The sequence below is a fragment of the Moschus berezovskii genome, chromosome 7 (genome assembly GCF_049115385.1).
Source record: "Moschus berezovskii isolate FMDL1 chromosome 7, NW_MosBer_1.0, whole genome shotgun sequence".
Taxonomy (NCBI): Eukaryota; Metazoa; Chordata; class Mammalia; order Artiodactyla; family Moschidae; genus Moschus; species Moschus berezovskii.
The window spans coordinates 101048351-101073062 of record NC_142466.1 but is presented as its reverse complement, the minus strand read 5'-3'; the positions used below and the strand labels follow the sequence as shown (position 1 = coordinate 101073062).

General features: G+C 36.7%; 1 protein-coding gene across 1 annotated transcript in view; it reads right to left on the bottom strand.

Annotated features, from left to right (window-relative positions):
• The window catches only part of SMC2 (structural maintenance of chromosomes 2), a 52317-nt gene extending 28301 nt beyond the window's left edge, over positions 1-24016 (bottom strand). Inside the window, exons 1-15 of the mRNA XM_088838217.1 lie at positions 23675-24016; positions 22390-22614; positions 21652-21801; positions 19537-19659; positions 18897-18935; positions 16367-16477; positions 16133-16177; positions 14644-14877; positions 12104-12253; positions 8798-9031; positions 7165-7324; positions 6659-6776; positions 5126-5264; positions 4415-4534; positions 1754-1958 (exon numbers count right to left, since the gene is read on the bottom strand). Of these exons, the coding sequence (XP_088694343.1) occupies positions 1754-1958; positions 4415-4534; positions 5126-5264; positions 6659-6776; positions 7165-7324; positions 8798-9031; positions 12104-12253; positions 14644-14877; positions 16133-16177; positions 16367-16477; positions 18897-18935; positions 19537-19659; positions 21652-21801; positions 22390-22557 (1996 nt within the window). The 5' untranslated portion in view covers positions 22558-22614; positions 23675-24016. The remainder of the gene's footprint in view (positions 1-1753; positions 1959-4414; positions 4535-5125; positions 5265-6658; positions 6777-7164; positions 7325-8797; positions 9032-12103; positions 12254-14643; positions 14878-16132; positions 16178-16366; positions 16478-18896; positions 18936-19536; positions 19660-21651; positions 21802-22389; positions 22615-23674) is intronic.
• Between the last annotated feature and the right edge of the window lie 696 nt (positions 24017-24712).

Below are 24712 nucleotides of genomic sequence, written 5' to 3'. Positions count from 1 at the left end.
ATCCAATTTATCATTTGAATCTTAGGGCATACATATGTGATAACAAATACTCCATATGCAGTGGATTATTTATTCAAAATAATCATTGCCTCTGCTCACTGGGTGGATCCCTCTCAGGACCATTTTCTGCTCTACTAAGATCAGGCTTAGCCATGTGCTTTGCTCTAGCTGATGAAGTGGGAAATCTGCCTCTTCTGAAAGTAAGCGTTAAGAGGCAGAACATAATTTACCATTTGTTTTCCCTTTCCCATGAGTAAAGTATGTTAAAAAAAAAAAAAGGTCTTTCAGTCAGCCTAAGTCCCATAATGAGAATAACATGGAGCAGAGACACGTAACATGATGTAGCATAATTATTGAATAAATCTGTAAGCCACTGAAATTTGGAAGTTGTTTATTACCATATTGTAACGTAGACTAAACTCGACATAGCAGAGTAAACTGGTTTCACCTTACATGCATTATAACTATCTGGCAGTAACAGGCTGAGGTGTTAAGCTGTCAAGAAAACTCTAAGTTTGATGGAAGAAAGTGAAGGTCAGTCAACAATGCTATTATGAACACTTTGCTTATATGACATGGGGTTACATATCTGCCATCACTTAAGGAGGAATTTCAAGAACATATAATTCAGTGAAATCTAAAATGTTCCTTCTAGTCTAGATATTTTAAAATATTTGGTCTCTATCTTCCAATTGTAGATACTAGTCACTGTGTACACTGGGGAACTTGATCATGAAACTCATTATATTGGCTACTATTTTCTTGGACTAGAAAGAAATTAAGATACTTCATAACTCGAGAGGCATCCAAGTCTCCTGGTTTGGTTAAAAGCACAAACTGTGAAATCAGATTACCTGAGTTTAAACTCTGACCCTGGCTCTGCAAATCAGCAAATTCTTAACTGCTCTATACTTTAGTTTCTACAAACATATAATGGAAAAGACAGTATTGTCTACCTCAAGGTTACTAAAAAGATTAAATGAACTAATTAAAGTCCTTAGGATAGGGCTTTATAGAATGATAGAAATGTTCTATATTTGCACGATCCAATTACCCACTAACCACTGTGGTTACTGAGCCCTTGAAATATGCCTAGTGCAATTAAAAATTATTTTAATTTTAATTACCTTATTTAAATGGAAAGTCACACGTGGCTAGTAGCTACTGTATTGGACAGTACAGGCTTACAACACTGCCTAGTACACAGTAAGTACTATTCAGTATTTGTTATTTATTACATGGTCACTTGAGATGGATATGGAAACAGTGTCACAAATATTAGGACAGAAAATACATGGTCACTACTTAAGAAGTCCTTTCTTAAGGCACCATCTCAAAGGCAGATTTAAAGTTTTGCTTTACTTTTGACAGGAGCAGTAGCATATACACATATTAGAAGTTAACATGTTTCCTAAAGAAAAACTGGGTGGTCAAGCTACAATTGCATTGAATAAAAATACTTCATTTCCCAGTGACTAGAATATCTTAATAAAGGAAAAAATAGAAAACAAGAATAGACTTAAGATGAGCAAGAAAAGCTATAGTACTGATTACTAGACTATGAGTTCCATCTGGATGATGACAGTGTGTAATTTCTCAATTAATAACAAGTAACTGTTACAAATGAAAACTCAATCCTTTGATTAGGAATAAAACACTGAAATTATTCCAACCCCAGTATTTCCTATTAAAAAAAAAGTCCCCATCCTATTTAGAACAAAGAATTATGAGGACAAAATGATATAAATCCTACCTCCACTCAATGTCCCATGAGGATCAAACACATCGCCTCCTAGAGTTACAGTTCTAGTCATTATCCTTTTATCAAAAGCTACTTTTTTTGCATTATCCATATTGTCACAAACAAACGTCATTCCAAAGACAAATTCCATTGCCTTCTGAAGTTCTGGTTTGTATTCAACCAGGGAAAGAGCCACATGAACATTATTAGGGCCAACCTGTGGGAAAACATATATGTCATAATACATATTACTCCTTTCCTTTCAAATACTATTTTATAAAATACTAATAATGCCCACAATTGTTGGTATAAAATACTAACAGTAACTTAATATACATACCCAGCACTACAACTCTTTGAATTTTCTAAAATGCTATAGAAACTCACTTTTAGAAAAAAACAATTCAAGTTTAAACATTGAAAAATCTAAGTAAAACATTTAGCTAAAATACCAGTCATGAGTTTCAATCAAGTAGAAGCTACTATCAAGTTTCTAAATTCAAAGTGGATTATCTGTGAACACACTTTCTTAAAGTATAATTTCTAGACCAACCGAGTTACACAATTACATGTTTTACTTCAACTATCAACTTGGTTGTCCCAAAGTGAATACTTTTCCATTCAAATAACACATGCTAGAGCAATACCTTCCAGTTACAGAAACGAAAACAGTAATTGAGAGCAAAAAAGTAATTTAAAAAATCTCTCAATCTTTTATTTTGATCCAACTGTTTTCTCACCTATTGTTTATGATGGCTACCTCAGCCTACATTTGTAAACCAACCTAATATACTTTATGGAGTGTAGCAGTAGCAGAAATCATAATGAAGGCAGCTCTCTGCAACATGTGTTCAGCAATGTCCTCTGACATAGCATTACCATTCAGTGTGTGTGGTTAGGGGATCTGGGTAAAAGTACTTTTGTTGTTACTTAAAACCTCAACTTACTTCTAACACTGGAACTTGACCCAAGACGAAAATAACTTCCTTCTAGACTCTAAGGTGATTTTTCAAAGTAAAAGAAGTACTAACCCAAATTACCACCTATTTACTCTATACTTATCGTTCTTCTCCTGATTGGAAACAATTTTCATTGAAGGCTTCTCAATTTCAGAAATTTACTGCATATCCATTTATTATCTTAATTATACATGCAGTTTCAGGTTTCACAGAATTGTTTTTTCAACTCATGAACTTAGAATACCTGCTCAAATACTGATATCACTACTGAGAGTTAAAACTGGTTTCATGTTCTTACCAAATATCATGCAACCACAGTAGCCTTTGAAATATATTTTCTTGCACTCATCTATTCACCAGAAACCATACTAATCCAGATCCAGCTCAGCAGCTGATTGCCTATCCTGGCCACCTGCTTTGCATGTTCACAGGCTGGTGGGCAATCTAGAAAAACTCTAGTAGAGAAGCATCGCTGCAAGACTGACAGATTATCTTCCATAATGGTTATCACTGTAGCTGGTTTAAGTGTGCATGGCATGAAAAAAGCCTGCAGAATTCCTATATTCCTCTATAAGCTCTATAATTCTAATTAATCAGAAATCAAAAGTTTAATGTTTAATGTGAAAGTGAGTCACTCAGTCATGTCCAACTCTTTGCAACTCCATGGACTATACAAACCATGGAATTCTCCAGGCCAGAAAACTGGAGTGGGTAGTTATTCCCTTCTCCAGGGGATCTTCCCAATCCAGGCATGGAACCCAATTCTTTACCAGCTGAGGCATAAGGGAAGCCCTGTTGATGAAAGAGAAAAACCTACAACCAAGAGATTACACAGAAGGATCTCCTTCAGATTCAACAGAGAAATCATAAGCTTTACAGACAAGCAAATGCTAAAAAGAATTCAGTTGATACAAATGAACTTATTTATAAAACAGACTCACAGATTTCAAAAATCATACTTATGACTACCAAAGGGGAAATGTAGGGGAAGTATTAAATTAGGAGATTAGGGTTAACATTTACAAACTACTATAAATAAAACATAACAAGGACCTATTGTATAGCACAGGGAACTCTACTACCCAGGAGGCGCTAGTGGTAAAGAACCAACCTGCCAATGCAGAAGGTAAGATCCTGGAGGAGGCCATGGCAACCCACTCCAGTATTCTTGCCTGGAGAATCCCAGGGACAGAGAAGCCTAGCAGGTTACAGTCCATAGGGTCACAAAGAGTCAGACATGACTAAAGTGACTTAACACACACAACACACAAAAATAAAACAGATAACTAACAAGGACCTAGTGTACAGAACAGGGAACTCTACTCAATATTCTGTAATAACCTATATGGGAAAAAAATTTGAAAAATAATGGATATACATATGTATGTATAACTGAGTCATTTAGCAGTGTATCTAAAATACATTTAAACCAACTATATTTCAATAAAAATCTTTTAAAGACATTCTACACTACAACTTTAAAATATCAAAGGGAATTTTAGTCATCCAACATTTCTATTCTCTTTCCTTCTAATTTCACAAAAGTTGATTTTATTCTCTTTGGTATCTTAACTTTTTAAAGCACGGTTAACACAATAAAATTTGTGGTTTGATACATGATTGAAATCCCAATTTACTTCAGAGGACAAAGTTAATGTCCTATAATTAAAAAAAAAAAAGTAAGATGCAGACAAAGCATATAAAAAAGACTTACTAGATTCTGAGCAATCCTCAGAGTTTCTGGAGCAATACATCTGGATGAAATTTTATTGAGTGGAATTATAGTGTATCGACGCTTCAATTCCCCCTTTTCTAGTAGCTTTTTTCCAGTAACCTAAAACATTGTGCATTAGAAATGAAAAAAATATTAATGACAACAAAAAACATTTCAATGGAAACAGTACAAGTTTAGGAATTCATAAATATGCTCAGTGCCTACTATCCTGAACAATCAAAATTCTTAGGTGGATACATGCATTCTGGACTCTGGAGTTAGCATACAACTCCCTCTGGAATAATGTTAATAAAATATAATAAATAACATAATAAAAAGAAGTCATTAACTCTGTCGTTTTACCCTGTAAAGATAAACATTTAGCCTTAACTGAAAGTCGCTCAGTCATGTCCAACTCTTTGCAACTCCATGGACTAGACAGTCCATGGAATTCTCCAGGCCAGAATACTGGAGTGGGTAGCCATTCCCTTCTCCAGAGGATCTTCCCAACCCAGGGATCAAACCCAGGTCGCCCACATTGCAGGCGGATTCTTTACCAGCTGAGCCGTCAGGGAAGCCCAACATTTAGCCTTAGAAGTTTAAAACGTCAAGAACGTACACAATTCTTCTAAAAGCAAATAATTTTTCAAGCTAGCAGCTATTACTGTTTTAACAGCAATTATATGTTTTCTTTAACTAAAATCAGTTTACCTCTGTGTCTACTACAACATTGTAGAGTCGGTCCCCGGCCACTAATTCTAACGCAGTGGTTGCAGAAGTATCTTTTACACTGATCAGTGAAGCTACAAGTCCCTTCACACAATTTCTATTCCAGTTCTTCTCTGGATCCCTAAAACAGAAAAGTGGACAAAAATTAATCTTAGACAATAAAAAGTTGTACTTTACTAGTCACGAGCTCTTTCTGACAATACATTAAATTGAAAGCACAATAAACAGTAGTTTTAACAAAATTAAAAGATTTCAAATATCTCATGACTGTCCAGCTACAGACACACCTTTTATCGTGTTTTACCAATATTGATGTTTTCCGCTGTCATTTTGTTTTTTACAAATTGAAGTTCTGTGGCAAACTTGCATTGTCAGCTGATAGTTTTTTTAGTAACAAAGCTTTTATACATTAACATACCCTGTTTTTTTAAAGTATAGGTGACTCACTGGAAAAGACTCTGATGCTGGGAAAGGTTGGGGGCAGGAGGAGAAGGGGACGACGGAGAATGAGATGGCTGGATGGCATCACCGACTCTGTGGACATGAGTTTGAGTGTACTCCGGGAGTTGGTGATGGACAGGGAGGCCTGGCGTGCTGTGATTCATGGGGTCGCGGAGAGTCGGACACGACTGAGCGACTGAACTGAACTGAACTGAACAGTATGCTGCTGCTGCTGCTAAGTCACTTCGGTCGTGTCTGACTCTGTGTGACCCCGTAGATGGCAGCCCACCGGGCTCCCCCGTCCCTGGGACTCTCCAGGCAAGAACACTGGAGTGGGTTGCCATTTCCTTCTCCAATGCATGAAAGTGAAAAGTGAAAGTGAAGTCGCTCAGTCATGTCCCACTCTTAGCGACCCCATGGACTGCAGCCTACCAGGCTCCTCTGTCCATGGGATTTTCCAGGCAAGAGTACTGGAGTGGGTTGCCATTTCCTTCTCCGATACAGTATGCTGCTGCTGCTAAGTCACTTCAGTCGTGTCGGACTCTGTGTGACCCCATAGATGGAAGTCCACCAAGTTCCCCCGTCCCCGGGATTCTCCAGGCAAGAACACTGGAGTGCGTTGCCATTTCCTTCTCCATATGCTATTGTACCCTTAATAGACTATTGTCTTAAAATCAAAAAAAGATCTTTCAGTATACATAATGTTTTCAGGGTAACAAAAATAACTTTAATGTTTTAATCTTTGTAATACATATATTAAGTATTCCAAGAAAAAACCATATAGCATTAATAAAACAAATTGTAAAATGTTAACACAGCTATTTAACATTAATGATAAAATAACTTTAAAGAAACTTTTTGGACTAAGATTAAACTCCCCTCGTTTTGGTCTTGAGATCAGTGGCATTAGTAGCCTTAAATTTCACAAGAATTTCCCATCTACAAATCTGAAACATTCAAGAAAGATTTAAGGAAAAAAAGAAAAATCAATTAAGGAAAAGCAGCTTACGGTAACTTTTATACAAAAATATATCCTAGTTACTACCATGTTCAAATTCAAGATTTAATTCTTACCTATAGGCAAATCGAAGATTGGGAAATCTGGCCAAGAGAGCTTCTTCTGTTTCTTTCAATCTACTGATATCACGAGATAGCTGCCTGCGCCTTTCCAGAAGGCTTTCCTCCTTGTTTTCTGAACAGTAAGCCATAAGTAAATTGAAACCAAGTTTTAAAAACTCAAATATTCTACTGTTTTAAGGAAAATATTAGCAATCTCTACTTCCAAAGCGTTTCTAAAAGCAAAATGCAAATTCCTGGTAAATATTAAAGAAAAGCATACTTAACCTTTGAATTTCTATTAAGTGTCAAGTAGACATACTTTCAATACATAAAACCATTTTCATCCTTTCAAAGGATTGTTTTATACTTTGATATTTTTCTGATTATATTTATAAATAATTTTATACTAATTCCCATTAACATTAATGAGATAAAAAAATTTCCTACTTGCTATTTCCTTTAAGTTTGTATTAATAATCACTACTTCCTAATGATTTAACATCATGTCTTTAAAGGCAAACCTTCATAATTTAGCCTTTTCATTTCAGTTTCAAGTTTTTCTTTAAGTTTTTTCACAGCTTCTAATGCTTCTTGATCTTTCCTATAGCCACTATCCATCTTCTTAATTTCTGTTTGTTTAGTCTTTAATTCTTGTTGGGCATGTTTCAACTTCATCTGAGCCTGTAACAGAAAAACATATAACAGCCTATACGAGGCAGATAGTGCTAGTGATAAAATAGTCACAGATTTTGTTTTAAGAGACATCAGACTTGAAAATTTAACTGACTACTTGGATCAGTATATCAACAGGTCAACCATTTCCCAATGTATTCTCCTCAAAATACTACTCAGAATATAAATGAATATATGCTCAAATCATTAAATATCTTATAATTTAAGTCTATATTTTTAATATTTATAAAACTAACATCAATGAGCTCAAAGATTAATATCAAAGAATTGTCATTAGCTGATCAAATTAAAAACAAAACAGAAAGCTAGAAATCACTTCCTTCTTTTTCACTTAGGTATGGATATTTGCACTTATATATATTTATGCTGTCCAACTGTGCACCTAACTGTATTGATGAGGAATGAAAGTATACAGGAAAAGGATGCTAAATTGACAGAAAATTTTATATGCTGTAAGTTTGACACTGAAATGCTATAGATTATATAATTGAGCACTATTCCTTAAAACCATGAACCAGTATTCTAAAATCTAAATGAGTGTATCCTTCCTTTAAAATGTAATAATGTTGGATTGTTCCTAATGTAAAATAGGTTAACAAAAAAGCTGAAAGGACTTTAAAGTTTTTCTGTTGATTTACAAATATTTTGCGACTATCACCTCTGAATGAAAAAGTTGCAAATATATAATCGAAAACCTCAAACAGGATTAATACATTTTTAACGTATGTATATTTTTATAGATGAGTCTTGCATACACTTTTAAAAGATGAGTTTTCCATTAAAAAACAAATAGAAGAATGATGTGTTTATACATTTTTTTCCTTCTGCCATCAAAACTGCATTCACAGGACTTCCAAGCTGCACAACTAACTAAACAAATCTGAAAACCATTTTAATAGATGGAAAAGCCATTGAAGATTATGAAATCAGAGCAGGGAAACCAAAGATTGGAATGGGGATAAACGGAAGGCAGCGATATCAATACATCCAAGGAGGACATTACAAAGTTTCAGACACAAAAATTTTAAAAAACGAAGTGTGGCAGGCATATAAATGAAGATGATGTTTTTGTATTCCTATTAAAGCTTAAAACTTCAACTTTATAATGACAATAAAATACCAAAAAGATGAAAACAAATACACTAACCTCAAGTATTCCATGCAATGCTAACAACAGAACAGAGCATTTATTGCCCTTAAAATTTCAATTAATCTATAAAGGTATTTTATGCTTTATGGCATCTTATACTGACACTGTCAATAGGTAGCGATCAGTATACTTGAATTTCATTGTTTTAGGTGCTAATCAGCAGCCGAATGTAACAAACAAGTTCCTTGATAGTTATCTGAGTGTTTTCAACATTTTAACAACTGCCAAAGCATAGTGTGAAGGAGCTTATAAAAAATAAAATAATAATAAAGAAATAAAAACTGCAATCACATAGTTCTGTCTATACTTACCTGTTTGGCTTCTGTCTGAGCTTTACTTATGTCATTTTTACAGGCCATCATCTGACCAGCAAGAGTTGCTTCTGCTCCATCTTCGTTACTGGACAGACCAGCGGAAACAGCATTAAAGTGCTGCTGTGCAGTGGCCAAAGCTTCAGCATCTTTATTACTTGCTTCCTGAAGGGCACTTAGTCCATCTGTTATTTTTTTAACCTCTTTTTCCTTTGCTGCTAAAGTTTTAGAATCCTTTAGGAAGAGTTTGAAATTGGAAAGTATTTTAGAAAACCACTGAAACATATATACCTTTAATGTCATCAAATTTTATACCAATTTGAAGTAAACATAGTAATTTAACCATAATTTTAAATATTTTCTTTCCATTTTGAAATTTCTCAGTTTTTAGAATAAATGTCCCTCTTATCCTAATAGAAATACCTTCATTCCATGTTATAGTCAAATTTGAGAGAGAATGAGTTAAAATATTATTGCAAATTTAAACAAACCACCTGAAACAACTAAAAATCAGGTTCTAAAGCTATAATACTGAAATAATATCCACTCTACCCCAAGCATAAAAGAAATTTCAGGATTAAGATCATGTATATGAAAATACTTTTATAAACTATTAAAGGCCATAAAATTTAAGTATTAAATTATTATGGGAACAGCTTCCCTGGTGGTTCATACAGTAAGTAAAGAATCTGCTTGCAATGCAGGAGACCCCGGTTCAATCCCTGGGTCAGGAAGATCCTCTGGAGAAGGGAATGGTAACCCACTCCAGTCTTCTTGCTGTAGAATTCCATGGACAGAAGAGCCTAGCAGGCTACAGTCCATTGGATCACAAAGAGCTGGAACGACTGAAAGACTAACACTCTCACTTAAATTCTAATAACCAGATACTAAATGCTATACAAGATACCAGCACTAAAAGAAAAAGAAAAAAATCTAGTCATATTTACATGAAAGTGATCAGAAATTTGGCTCACTTAATTCATGATTCACTGGGTATTTATTAGATATTTACCATGTACTAGGCATTATTCTAGACATTAAAGACTCACGGTCCTCAGGGAGCCTACATTTCTAAGGTGGAAGACATAATAAACAAATAAAGCAAAAAATGATGGAACATCATTAAGAATGATGAGGAAAGGCCTTTTTGTGATGACACTTTGAGCAGAAACCTAAATGAAACAAAAGGTGTGACCATGCTAATCCTAGGGGGATGGTACACTTGCCTAGCTCTGAGGAATATGTTTGGGTATTGGAGGAACTATGGCTGAACAGTCAGCAAGTAAAAAAAAGGCAGCTAGTGAGGACACTACTGAGTACCTTCCTGGGAGGTGATGGCAGGAACCACGTGAGGAGTTAAAGAGGTGTGAAAGGCGGCTGAATTCTGGATATACATATATATATGGATATTCTGGATATACTTTTAAAATCAACAAAATCTGTCAATGAATTAAATACCACAGGGTTGGGAGAAAGAGGAAAATTCAGGACTCAAGGTTCTGGAGTGAACAGCATCATTACTTACATCAGGAAAATTCAGTAGCTCAGGCAGGTTTGGGCAGGTGAGGAAAATTTAAGAGTTCTACTTTGGATATGTTAAGTATTAGATTTTTTAAAGTCATCCATATAAAAATGTCAATTAAATAGCTGGACAAATGAGTCCTTCAAAGAAGGAGTCAAGGTTAACTATAGGTTTGAAAGGCATCAACATGTAGATGGTACTGAGGGGTACAGGGCTGGATGGGATCACTGAAGAAATGAGTATATATAAAGAAGTCTGACCACTAGCCCTGGTGCATGCTAAAATATGTATTTTGATTTGCATTTCTAACTTGGATTCAAAGTTCATATTTTCAATTATCAAATAAGTCTATCATTCTCCATTCAACAAATGGTAACCATATTTCAAACTGTCAACGACAGAACTCTGGAGTTATCCTTCAGTCCTCTTTCATATTCAGACACCAATCTGCTGGGCACTACTTACAGCAGCAAAAACATGGAAACAACCTAAATGTCTATCGACAGATGAACTGATAAAGAAGATGTTACACACACACACTGGAATATTACTCAGACATTAAAAAGAATGAAAAATTGCCATTGGACCAATGGGTACCAAGGAATGGACCTAGAGGTTATACTGAGTGAAGTCAGTCAGAAAGAGAAAGACAAACATCATGATATCACTTATATGTGGAATCTAAAATACGATACAAATGAACTTATCTACAAAATAGAAAGACTCACATAGAGAACAGACTTGTTGCCAAGGGGAAGGGTGGAAGGGGAGGGAAGGACTGGGAGTTTGGGATTAGCAGGTACAAACTGTTATGTATAGGATGGATGAACAACAAGGTCTTATTGTATGACAAAGGGAACCACATTCAATATCTTGTGATAAACCATAATGGAAAAGAAAATAAAAAGAATACATGTATAACTGAGTCATTTTGTTGTACAGCAGAAAACAACATTCTCAACCAATGAACTATACTTCAATTTAAAAAAATCTGCTGGGTATCTCTGTTGGACCTACCCTTAAAGTAGGGTACACATAAAATCCCACAACTTCTCTAATATTCCACCTTCTATTGCATCTATGCAAGGACTATCACCTGGACTACCAACTACTACCTGGTTTCACTACTTCTTTCCTTTATTTTTAATTTATCCTCAAAACAGCAAGAACAGTACTACTAAAATATTAAAATGTCACCCCTGCGCTCAACCAACTCCAGCAGCTTCCCATGCCACTCAGAATAAAGGGCAAAGTCCTTCACGTATTTTGCAAAACCACATGTGATATCACACCCCATTTCTACTACTCAGTGGTAACTAGCTTTACTTCTCTCTGCTTTTCCAATACCTTAGGCACTTGGGGCAACTGCTGCTCTTTTGTCTGGAACATCTTCCCCCACAGCCTCCCAATCTATCTACGTTATTCTCTGACCACCTTCAGGTCTCTAATGAAATAGAGGCCTCCCAAAAAGACCTTTAATGTCTACCCAATTTAAAATTCCAAACTGCACCTCTCTGCCCAATACTAACCCTATCCATTGCTTTATTTTTTTTCTCATCAGTTACCACTATATAACATACTACATATTTCACTTAGTTTCTTTATCATAGTTTTCCTCATTGGAATGAAGACCCACAAGGCATTCTGTTCATTATCGTCATTTTGTCAGTTGCTACATCCTAGCCTAAACAATTACCCTGGGTCCACAGCATGCCCTCAATAAATATTAACGGAATGGAGGAATGTTTATTACTGGAATTAAATTGCACTTCTCATTTGCTTACCTCTACCATATTTTTCTCCAATTCTTTGCGTTTGTTCTCTTCACTTGCCAGATTTTTCTTCTTGAAATCAAAGGCACTTTGAGATTTAGTATTAACTCGCTGAGCTTCTGTAAGAGCATCTTCTAAAGATCGAAGTATACCTCCAACTTCCTATAATCAAATGCATCCAATTCAATCAATGTACTTAAAAACTTGTTAGGGTATAATTAGTATATATTTATTTTTAATAAACTCCAGACTCTACACATGGACATCACCAGTCAGTCAATACCAAAGCACATTGATTATATTCTTTGCAGCCAAAGATGGAGAAGCTCTATATAGTCAGCAAAAACAAGACTAGGAGCAGACTGTGGCTCAGATCATGAACTCCTAATTGACAAATTCAGACCTATATTGAAGAAAGTAGGGAAAACCACTAGACCATTCAGGTATGACCTAAATCAAATCCCTCACGATTATAGGGTGGAAGTGAGAAATAGTCAAAGGATCAGATCTGATGGACAGAGTGCCTGAAGAACTATGGATGGAGGTTCGTAACATTGTAACATTTTTCCCTAAGGAAAAAAAATGCAAAAAGGCACAAAAGTTTTCTGAGGAAGCCCTTACAAACAGCTGTGAAAAGAAGTGAAGAGAAAGCAAAGGAGAAAGGAAAGATATACTCATTTGCATGCAGAGTTCTAAATAGGAGAGATAAGAAAGTCTTTCTCAGTATCAATGCAAAGAAAGAGGAAAACAAAAGAATGGGAAAGACTAGAGATCTCTTCAAGAAAATTAGAGATAGCAAGGGAGGGAACATTTCATGCAAAGATGGGCACAATAAAGGACAGAAATGGCATGGACCTAACAGAAGCAGAAGATATTAAGAAGAGGTGGCTAGAATACACAGAAGAAATATACAAAAAAGATCTTCACGACCCAGATAATCACGATGGTATAATCAGTCACCTAGAGCCAGACATCCTGGAACGTGAAGTCAAGTGGGCATTAGGAAGCATCAGTATGAACAAAGCTAGTGGAGGTGATGGAATTCCAGTTGAGCTAGTTCAAATCCTAAAAGATGATGCTGTGAAAGTGCTGCACTCAATATGCCAGAAAATTGGAAAACTCAGCAATGGCCACAGGACTGAAAAAGGTCAGTTTTCATTCCAAACCCCAAAGAAAGGCAATGCCAAAGAATGCTCAAACTACCGCACAATTGCACACACCTCACATGCTAGTAAAGTAATGATCAAAATTCTCCAAGCCAAGCTTCAACAGCTACGTGAACCATGAACTTCCCGATGTTCAAGCTGGATTTAGAAAAGGCAGAGGAACCAAAGAAAGATCAAATTGCCAGCATCCGCTGGATCATCAAAAAAGCAAGAGAGTTCCAGAAAAACATCTATTGACTATGCCAAAGTCTTTGACTGTGGATCACAACTGTGGAAAATTCTTAAGAGATGGGAATACCAGACAACCTGACCTGCCTCTTGAGAAATCTCTATGCAAGTCAAGAAGCAACATTTAGAAGAGGTCATGGAATAGACTGGTTCCAAATAGGAAAAGGAGTACGTCAAGTATATTGTCACCCTGCTTATTTAACTTATATGCAGAGTACATCATGAGAAATGCTGGGCTGGATGAAGCACAAGCTGGAATCAAGATCGCTGGGAGAAATATCAATAACCTCAGATATGCAGGTGACACAACCCTTATGGCAGAAAGTGAAGAACTAAAGAGCCTCTGGATGAAAGTGAAAGAGAGTGAAAAAGTTGGCTTAAAACTCAACATTCAGAAAACTAAGATCATGGCAATTGGTCCCATCACTTCATGGCAAATAGATGGTGAAACAATGGAAACAGTGACAGACTTTATTTTTAGGGGCTCCAAAATCACTGCAGATGGTGACTGCAGCCATGAAACTAAAAGATTCTTGCTCCTTGGAAGGAAAGGTTTGACAAACCTAGACAGCATATTAAAACGTAGAGACATTACTTTGCCAACAAAGGTCCGTCTAGTCAAAGCGATGGTTTTTCCAGTAGTCATGTATGGATGTGAGAGTTGGACTATAAAGAAAGCTGAGCACCAAAGAACTGATGATTTTGAACTGTGGTGTTGGAAAACTCTTGAGAGTCCCTTGGACTGCAAGGAGACCCAACTACTCCATCCTAAAGGAATTCAGTGCTGAAATTTCAATACTTTGGCCACCTGATGTGAAGAATTGACTCATTTGAAATGACCCTGAGGCTGGGAAAGATTGAAGGCAGGAGAAGGGGATGACAGAGGATGAGATAGCTGGATGGCATCACCGACTCGATGGACATGAATCTGAGTAAACTCCGGGTGTTGGTGATGGACAGGGAGGCCTCGCGTGCGGCAGTCCATGGGGTCGCAAAGAGTCAGACCCAACTGGATGACTGAACTGAACTGAAACTGTATCATTATCATACATTAAGATACATTTTTTTCAATAGAGAACACAATGCCCAGTAAATCTGAAAGTTACTATACATTATTTATTATTTTTCAGTGTATTATTATTCTTACACATGTCTGACCTTATCTTTTCTTTTTTCCAACTCTTCTATTTCATGACTAAGTGCTTTTATTTTTTTATCATTCTCAAACACTTCTTCTTGAAGCTTCATAATTTTATCCTGCATTTCTTTTAATGCCTCAGCTGAGCGTTCCTTAGTATCTTCAGCCAGCAAAAACTGATAAGCTATATATAAGCGACTCAGATGTTCTATTTCTCTCAATAGCTTTTGGTACTCCAAGTAGGAAGATCTTTCCTAAAAGAGAAATCACCATAAAAGTATAACTCTACATTAATATTTTTAAACAAATTTGGAAAGAATTTAAATACAGCAACACATAAAAAATTTCCCATTACACAATAAATATAACAGATTTTGTCTTAAATTTGAATAATTATGGACTATTAATTTTAAGAAACTTCAAACAACATTAGAACTATGGTTTTTTAGATAGCATAATATCATCTTTAGTGAATTCTTTGTGGCTATTTCTTCTCAAATATAACCACACAGTTGGGATTAACAACGAAATATGGACATAAGATTCACAGACTGGTGGGAATAAGTCTATAAAACTATAAAACCATGAAGATATACTATTAAATGTATTTTGTAGTACTATTACCAAGATGCCCACCCTACATTCATTTATATAACTATTTATAAATACCTGCTCACATATTACTAAACTTGATTCCCACTGGGACCTACTAGGACAAAGTTAACAATGAAAATTCCTAATCTGCAGATGAAGAAACAAATTCAGGGTGATTAAATGAGCTCTTCATATTATCAGATATAGAATTTGGCAAAAAGAAAAATATGACAACTAGGTTTAAACTCGTGATTCATTGTTTTCTACTAAATCATACACACAAAAGGCAGAACCTTCAAGTTCACAATTTTTCAGTTTTTCCAATTACATCTATGCTACTGTATGGATTCAGAAGAGAGCTTGAGAAACATCAAATTTTAATGAACATTTAAGAAATTTCTAAATATGTGATTTAAAATACTTTCACTGGAACAGTGATATGATGTCAGAAATGTAAGGATTATAGAGAAAACAGCCATCCGTTTCAATGCCTATTGTCTACTAACTGCCTTGACAGCAGTAATCGCAACGACAGCCCCTCTTACCCTAGAAGTTACTCACTCTACCAAGTTTCTAACAGTGCCATATCTTTAAGAAATATTTATTCCACTCAATTCTAACTATCCAGGAAAATTTAGATTTACACTTGTCTTCAACAAAGAATGAAAATCTGGCATGTTGTTTTCTGAGATTATGACAGGCAATCTCTAAAACCATTATGACTTAACAGATATGAAGTGCACTGTCCTCTATAAGCAGAAGGTTGAGCATGGACTATCAACTCTAACTCCTTATCTCATCTCCAGGAAACAGTTCTGGGAGCGGTACACATGTCACCCCCATGTGTATCACCATGGATGCATCACCAATTCTGAGAGACATTCTAGCTGCTGTCCTCACATATATAGTACACACCTCTTTTAATTTTTGAATGGTTGGAGTAATTTCTTCTTCAAGTATCTGGAAAATAAAGGAAAAACTATTTTTGAGTATGTGAAGTACCATTAAGGAAATATAAAAGGGAGAAGACTAAGGAAAACTGAACAAAGGCTGAGGAGAGGACAGGTGTAAAATTTCCCTTTTACAGCAGAGAAACTGTAAAAGAAAAGTACTCCCTTCCCTAAAAATGTTTTATATAAATTTAATTACCGTCTTAATTTCTCTCAGCTTAGCCTCCTTTTTTTCTATAGTCCTCTGAGCATTTTGTTTTTTGTATTCATACATCCTGGTTCCAGCTGCTTCTTCTATCATGGACAAAATCTGGAAAGATGATTGCATTAGTGTTTTAAGAATCAAAGCCAGTGAGTCTCATTGGAATTTACATTACGATATTACGTAAGGCCTTAAAGTCATGAAGCATCTTAACAAAATAGTTAAGGACCATAACAGTTAAGTACATAAAAAAAAAAAGTACATATTATCTATAACCCTAAGATTCAACAAACATTTCTGGCCTTCACTCCAATTCTAAAATCAAACTTTATGCTACACTGAGGTTTCAGAGTACATATCTTTGAAAACTGAAGCCAGTAATTCCTTCTCTTTTCCTTCAAATATAAGAAGAAAGTAAAAGCTAAACAATATTTCAATTTATAAATTTCTACTTAAAACTGTTCCAAGTGAGACTTTAGCTGTTTTGTTCCTACAAGGATGAAGCATGGCCTAACATTTACATTCCAACTGTGGCATATACTTTAAGAACTTGGGCAAGTAATTTAGTTTTCCCTGTTCCTCTCTTTCTTCATCTGCTGAGGACTGAAAGTATCTCTGTCATTGAAAAGTAAAGTAATTCATGTGAGTACACTGAAAAGGGCAAACACTAATTATAATTTTATAAGGATAATTTTTTTGCACTCCTTTATCAGAAGCTTCTAATCACTATCAATCCCTACCTCAAGAGGATTATTTCTCTGAAAACCCATTTGATTTCTATATATTGGGCAGATTTTGAATGAGAATTTTTCCCTTAAGATGTTATCTGAAGAAATTAAGTGTGACCTATGGTTAAACCAGACTAGTATCATCAATTATCAGTCATCCTTTTAGTTCTTCTCCATAGATAAAAATACCAAAAAAGCCTTTAGCTCTTACACAAAATATTTATTTCTTCATATTAACTCTTCTCAAGGGGGCTCCAAAAAAATTAAGTCTTAATGTTTTAAAAGCAATCCATTATATCTAATGAATTAATTTCACTCAAATCTCTTCTTATAGGGTTTAACTCTGACATGGAACACCAGCTAAGAAAAGCAACTTTAAAACCAAAATTTCTTTTAATACTGTATGGGCACATAAAACTCCTAGAAAAAAAGTAAGTGCTAAGCTCCCAACACCTGTGTTAGTGATGATTTTATTTTTTGGATTTGATACCAAAAGCAAAGGCACTAAAACCAAAAATAAACAAGCAGGACTACATCAAACTAAAAAGCTTCTGCATAGGAAAGGAAACCATCCACAAATACAAATCAAAACCACAATGAGACATCACCTGTTAGAATGGCTTTTATCAAAAAGACAAAAAAATAACAAAGACTGGTGAGGATGTGGAGAAAAAGGAAAACGTGTGTACTGTTTGTGGGACTGTAAACTAGTGTATCCATTATGGGAAATACCATGGAGGTTCCTCAAAAAATTAAAAATAGAACTACCATATGATCCAATAATTCCACTTCGGGACAATTATCTGAAGGAACCAAGGACACTAATTTGAAAAGATATCTGCACTTCCATGTTCACTGCAACATCATGTGTAACAGTAAAAACATGGAAACAACCTAAGGGCCCACTGATGGATGAACGAATAAAGAATATAATATTTATATATATAAAATAAATAGAATGTTATTTAGGCATACAAAAAGGAAATCCTGCTATTTGCAACAGCATGGATAGAACACAAGGGCATTATACGAAGTAAAATAAGTCTGACAGAAAAATAATACAGTGTAATTCCACTTAATAGGTAGGCTCTAAAACTGAACTCACAGATACAGAAAACAGACCGGTGGCTGACAGAGGTGGGGGATAGGTGGTGAGCAAAAGTTAAAAGTGCCAGTTATAAAATAAAAGGTCTTAGGGATGTAATGTACGGCATGGTAACTATAGCTGATAATATTTAACTGCATATTTGAAAACTGTAGAGAGTATAATTTAAAAGTGCTCATCTTCAAAAAAAATTCTGAAAGATGATCACATCAATGTAACACACTGATACAGTGATCAATGTTGACTAAACTGTGGTGATCATTTTGTGATATACACATATGCTGAATATTGTATATATATCAAACCTTTTTGGTGTACACCTGAGACTACTTTATTATATCTCCATTAAAAAAAAAATTAAAAAAACTGCTTAACAAGGTCCTAGAACTTTCCTTTTACTTCTTTTAAAGATTCTGATTTAACCCTCAGAACAGATCTTGAGGTAAAGGTTATGGACTCCTGTTTATGGATGAGGTAACTAAGGCTCTGCAAGTTTACATTATATCACTAAAAAAAAAACTAGGGCATGGTGTCAAATATTAAAAAACAAAATTATTTTCTCCACTCATCAATCTTAAATAAACGTTCCCATGAATTTTAATAATGGAAAAATTATGTTTAAAAATTGATTACCTAAAAGATTAAGACAATATCTACAATTACTATTTTTACTGTGCTTAAAGAGTGCTCTTACCTCTGGAGGTTTCATATTCATCACTTTTGTAATTCGGCCCTGAAAATAAAATGACAAACTTACTGTAATAACAATAAATTCAGAAAGAAATAATCTAAAGGCATACATGTTTATCTGTACTAAAGCTGTTATATCCTAATATACCAATCTTTGGGCAGTTATTTCTCCCACCTATATGAAAAGATGTTTCTTTTTTAAGATCTGAGAACAAGGGTAGCTTGTTATTCTAGAATTTTGCTACTTACTTTCTTACCAGTGATATAAATTACATAAATAATACAAAGTTAACTCAAGACTGTATTTCTGAGACAGGGATGATGTATAAGTCTCCAACTCTAAAATGGGTAAGTGTGTAAATAAATGTTGGCATAATCACTGAACATCTCTTGATTTTTTAAAACAACAGCCCTTTAAGATAAGTCAAAGAAAATTAATTCCAGATATTCTTCAAAATTCATATGTATAATATACCAGAACATGTAAGTACAAATAACTAATCCACATTTATTAACAGGTGCCCAAACATCAGCCTGAGAGCAAATTAAAAAATGAAAAATCCAAACAGAAGTATTTCTCCTGTAAGTTAAAAAAAGATGCCAAAACTATTATGAAAGAAATATAAGGTCCACAAACAAAATACCTGCATGATGAGAAAGTGAGGGTTGTTAACATTAAGACCAACAGAACAGAAGAGATCGTATACTCTGGTATTGTTTGCATTTACTCCGTTGATTAAATATTTATTTCTGCCACCAATAACTACCTGCAAAGGAAATAATTTCAAAAGACATAAATGAACACACATATCTTGAGCTAAGATGATAAATTCCAAAATATATTATCTTTGTTTTTTCCAACTAATGATAAATAAAATGAATCTAGAGTAAATAGTAAAGAAAGTATGACATGGTCAAAAAACAATGTGAGACTGGCTTCTAATCTAGGGCCTCCTAACCTCCCACGCAGTGGACTACGTCTTTAAGGTGCCTTCCACCTTTATGTTTCCAAGGATGTATAGAATGTAGCTTCTATCCCTGATCACCCTCTTCTACAACTTTCCATACTCAGCGGCTGACCCATCTTCCTCTACTTTTTGATTTCCAAAGGAGTCCAATACCAAAAACAAAAGACACGCAGTTTTAGTGACAATCCTTGCCAAGATTCTAAAACGATTAATGAAAGATAAGACTTGTGAATATTTGAAAGAAAAAGAATAATCATGGAACTGCAGCATGGGTTTAACAAGAACAACTTATACTAGATAACAGTCTACTACAGCATGTACATCGTCATTTTGGAGGTATGACTGCCTCACCCATTTGCTGAGGTTCTTGAAGACAAGATTTGTTTCTCATTCTTTGTATTTCCCAATGCATCTGAGAATGCCCAGCACTCATCAAGCACTTAATAAATATTAAATAAATATGAATTCACTTCTTTTCCTGACAGTATTAGGGTGGTAGACCATTTATTAATATTTGAACAACAATCCTAATATATCCTAAAGAAATTCGAGGAAGTCTTTATAATAAAATTCTGGTGAAGAAACAGTCATATAGACCACAAGAGGACAGGAATTTTGGGTAGATTAGTAGTAGGTTTTCTTAAAATCCTGAAAGGGTAACTATTTGATAGACGTTTAAAGACAGAGAACAGGATTTTGTCCCAATCTAGTCAATCCTTTTTTTTTCCAACCAGAGTTTTCCTTAACATAGACATGGAAATCTATAAGCTACATAACGCTAAGATGAAGAGTAAATGAGAATTAACAGAATTTTTAAAGATAAATCTCTGACAAATTGAAAAAAAGGTCTGATTATAATAAGATAAAAAGATTTTAAGGGACAAATGTTAAGGTCCTCCACTGATTTCAAGAACCTGCTTAGATGCAGAAATGGCAGTATATGGCTAAGTAATGTGATTCATGGGGTCGCGGAGAGTCGGACACGACTGAGCGACTGAACTGAACTGAATTGAACTGAATAACATGAGCAACTTAGAGTGATTTTAAGTAAATCGGATATGAATTCATAATATATCATGAACTCTTCAACACCATATTGAGAAAAACAGAAGTAGAGTACTTAAAATGAAAGAAGTGACAATTCTGCTTAATCCTTCCCAGCCAGACCAATTCTGGTACATGCAATTTGAAGTGCCAAGCATTAAAATATGTGTGTGTGTGCGTGTGTATAAATAAAACTGGAGCAAATTTGCATTCCATATGATGAGACAAGTGGAAGACCTAAAAACAACTAAATATCAACTGAAAGACCTAGAGAATTTAGCTTAGAAAACAGACTTACAGAAGAACACTGATATACTGAAATAAAGAATAAATTGCATGTTCTCTTGGTGCTCTCAAGATAAGTAGGATTTATGTGTAAAACCTGGAAACAACACTATGGTATGGCTCAATTTATAAGAATAACTTTCTAATTTCCAAAAATAGAATGGGTTACCTCAGAAAACAATGAGATCCCAAGAACTACAGGTCTTCCAGCACAGAGAGAGACTCAAGTGCATGGTTTATGGTTTAAATAAGCATGGCTGAGTGTTTGTACAGATGCATCTCACATCCCTTTCAATCCACTTGGTAAATGGTGGAATTTGCTTAAGCAAAACAAGATATTCTTAAGGAATCTAGTCAGTATTTGATCCATCAGTTTTGCTCATAAACTTTCCAGTAATTGTACTGCCAAAACGCATGAGACATGCAAGTTTTTAGGTAACCAAATATTTAGTAGTCACTCACCTGCCTTGTTACTGTAATTTCATCATGAACCTCAAATCCTAAAGGACTCTGCTTTTTGTCAGAATTATCAAAGGTGATTGACACCAAGGCTTTTGTAATACCAGCTTGCCCATTTTTATAAACTAAATCTTGTAAGTTAGAAGCCCGAACCTAAAATAAAGGAAAAGCTTATCAGTTACAAAACTCATTACTGCACAAAATAGCACTAAAAATAGTTTTCTTGCTGTTGGAAAACCACCCATGTAGTATCCATTAAGAAGTCAAGAACAGGTACTAGTATTCATAGGCAAGGATAGCAAAGAAAATGCGCATCGACCTGAAATGGGCCTCTCTCTCCATACTTTTTTAATCCTGAACTAAACTGTTTTCAACTCATTTCTTAACAAGAGCTGATTTGAAAAACTTATGGAAAGACACTGTCTAAAAATTTCACTATTCATTCAATCCCAATAGTAGATACTGAAAAGACATTATAATGCGGGTGGGTGCAGGTGGAAAGCATACAAACTCTGGAATGAAAATGTGTGAGTTTCAGTGTTGCTTCAAACATCTTAAGAGGATTAACCTTAAGCAACTCCTCTAAGTTTCTACCCTTTCACCTAAATTATGGAGTAATAATACCTACCTTTAAAGGACTGCAGTGAGGTAGAAGATAATTCACATAAAAATGCAAATATAAAGATTCCCTTGAGGTTCCTCAAACTTAAATTCACATAAATCAGAAAGTTTACACTTTACCTGAGACAGGTTGGAGATGCCCAGCAAAAAGCAGATGGAGTCCAATATGTTGGATTTTCCACTACCATTTAAACCAGTGATAGCATTGAATAGAGGGTCAAAACCATTGACTTCAGTCCTCTGAGCATAGGACTTGAATCCCTCAAGAATGATTGACTTAATGTGCATTTTCTCTACTGACTTGGACAGGTAAATCTCTGCTAGAAATCAAGCCACAAAGCAGTTCTGTACAAAACAGAAAAACAACGCATAAGTGGAATGTAAAACTGGAATCATACTAAATAGACTAAACCATAAGAATGACAGCGCAATAGAAATAAAACAGCCACTTACTAAGCTATTCCCAAACATACAAGAATTAGCCTCTATTTAGAAGTTAACTGGGATTCCCCGGTGGCTCAGCGATAAAGGAATCCTCTTGCAACGCAGGAGCCACGGGAGATATGGGTTCCATCCCTGGGTCGGAAAGATCCCCTGGAGGGCAGGGCAATCCACTACAGGATTCTTTCCTGGAGAATCCCCATGCACAGAGAAGCCTGGTGAGCTACAGTCCATAGGATCGCAAAGACACACGAGTGAAGTGACTTAGCACGCACACACGCATAAGTTAACTGAACCTGGAAGCCCACCACCTGCTTCTCCAGGCTTATAATCTTCCACCATTATCATACTCCAGCTAACACAGATTACTGATCATTTACCATCGCATCCCCTTTGCCCAGAAAGCACTTTTCCCGGACACTGACGTGGCTCACTCTCCTTTATATCACTCACGCCTTTACTCAAACGTCACCTCACTAGGTTCCTTTCCGACTCTCGTATATAAAAAAAGTACCCTCTACCCATCCCCTCCCTCTGCTTTCTTTTTCATTCACGGACTTACAGCCGACACTAATCAGTACTTATTTATTGCTCTACCCAACCTATCATAATGTAATCTTCCGTAGTATCTTCTACATTCACCGTTGTTTGCTGGAATACTGCCTAACTCGAAGGCGCGCGATGGGTCGGGGGTCTGTAAATATTTCTTAAATGTCAGTAGATGTACCCCAGATAAAGTGCTGAAGGCTTCTGCTTTTACTCAGCCTCGTCCCTCGCCCCGCCAGGCCTTTCTGTCAACCCTTCCTCGCCCTACTCCAAGGTTGGACAGGAACTAGTCATTCTGCCAGGAATCCCTTTAGGGCTAAATTTTCTCTGAAGTTCCTTGCTAGCCTGCTCCCCAGCCTCCGACGCGCATTTCCCGCCAGGGATGCCCGGCTAGGCCCAACCGGCCGCGCGCACGCACCTGCCTCGCCGCTGCGTCAGGTCGCCTGGGCTTGAGGCGCCGCCGAAGCTCTTCCTAGTCGCTCGGGCGGAGAGCGCGACAGTCTCGCCCGACTTCGGGCGCTAAGAGGCGAACGCCACCAAGGCTGCTCCTACATTTGCCCCGCGCGCGGCACCGGGGCGGAACTATTTTTGCCTTTGAATTTCGGCGCGAGCACAGGACCCCACCTCCACTACCTATTCTATTGGCAGGTGCCTCAGAGGTGCCTGACTTAAAGGTTTCATTTTTCTCTTCCATTAAGCAGTTAAAGGGACAAAGAGAGAGACAAGAAGGTCGAGAAGGTAGGCTCAGGAAAAGCGACGGGTCGGACCCGAGGACTAAAGAAGCTGGCGGCGAATGTTGAGCTCGGTATCAGGCACACCTCGGGCAGCCCCGCACCTCAGCCTGGGGGCCTCGCGCTCGCCGGCCCCGCCCTGCCGCAGGCCGGGTCTGGCCGCCGTCGCGCCCGGGAAGCCCCGCCTCCTCTCAGGCCCGGCGGGACTCAGGGGAGCAGGCCCCCGTGGTCTCCGAGTACCCGAGGCAGATGCCTTCGCGTCCGTCTCCTCGCTCTGCCTCAGAATCCCCCTGGGCTGGCCCAGGGTCCTCTAAATGGAAGCCGCACCTTGTTGCGGCTGGGGCGGCGCCGAACGAACTTCCGAGGACTGTGGCTCGCGTTCTGGCTCCGCCCCTCGCCGGCCAAAGACCCTGGCGGGCTCCGGTTTCCTGTCCCAAAGGGCCGATAAGGCTGTGACCGGAGTTACGCAGCGCACGCGGGAGAAGTTGAGTGGGGCTGATAGTAGAGGCTGGACGAATAGGAGTTCCCCTCGTTTCTCTGAAAAGCTGTGCAATGATAAGCAATGGCAGAACTAACATTTCAGAGAAGTTTAGGGGGAACACCTTATAACAGCTGATATTTATTGATGCCAGGTTGCGTTTCAGGCGCTTTTTAAAATCTTAGCAACCCTATGAAATCCGTGTTATTGTTCTCATTTTACAAATGAGCAAACTGAGTCACAGGTT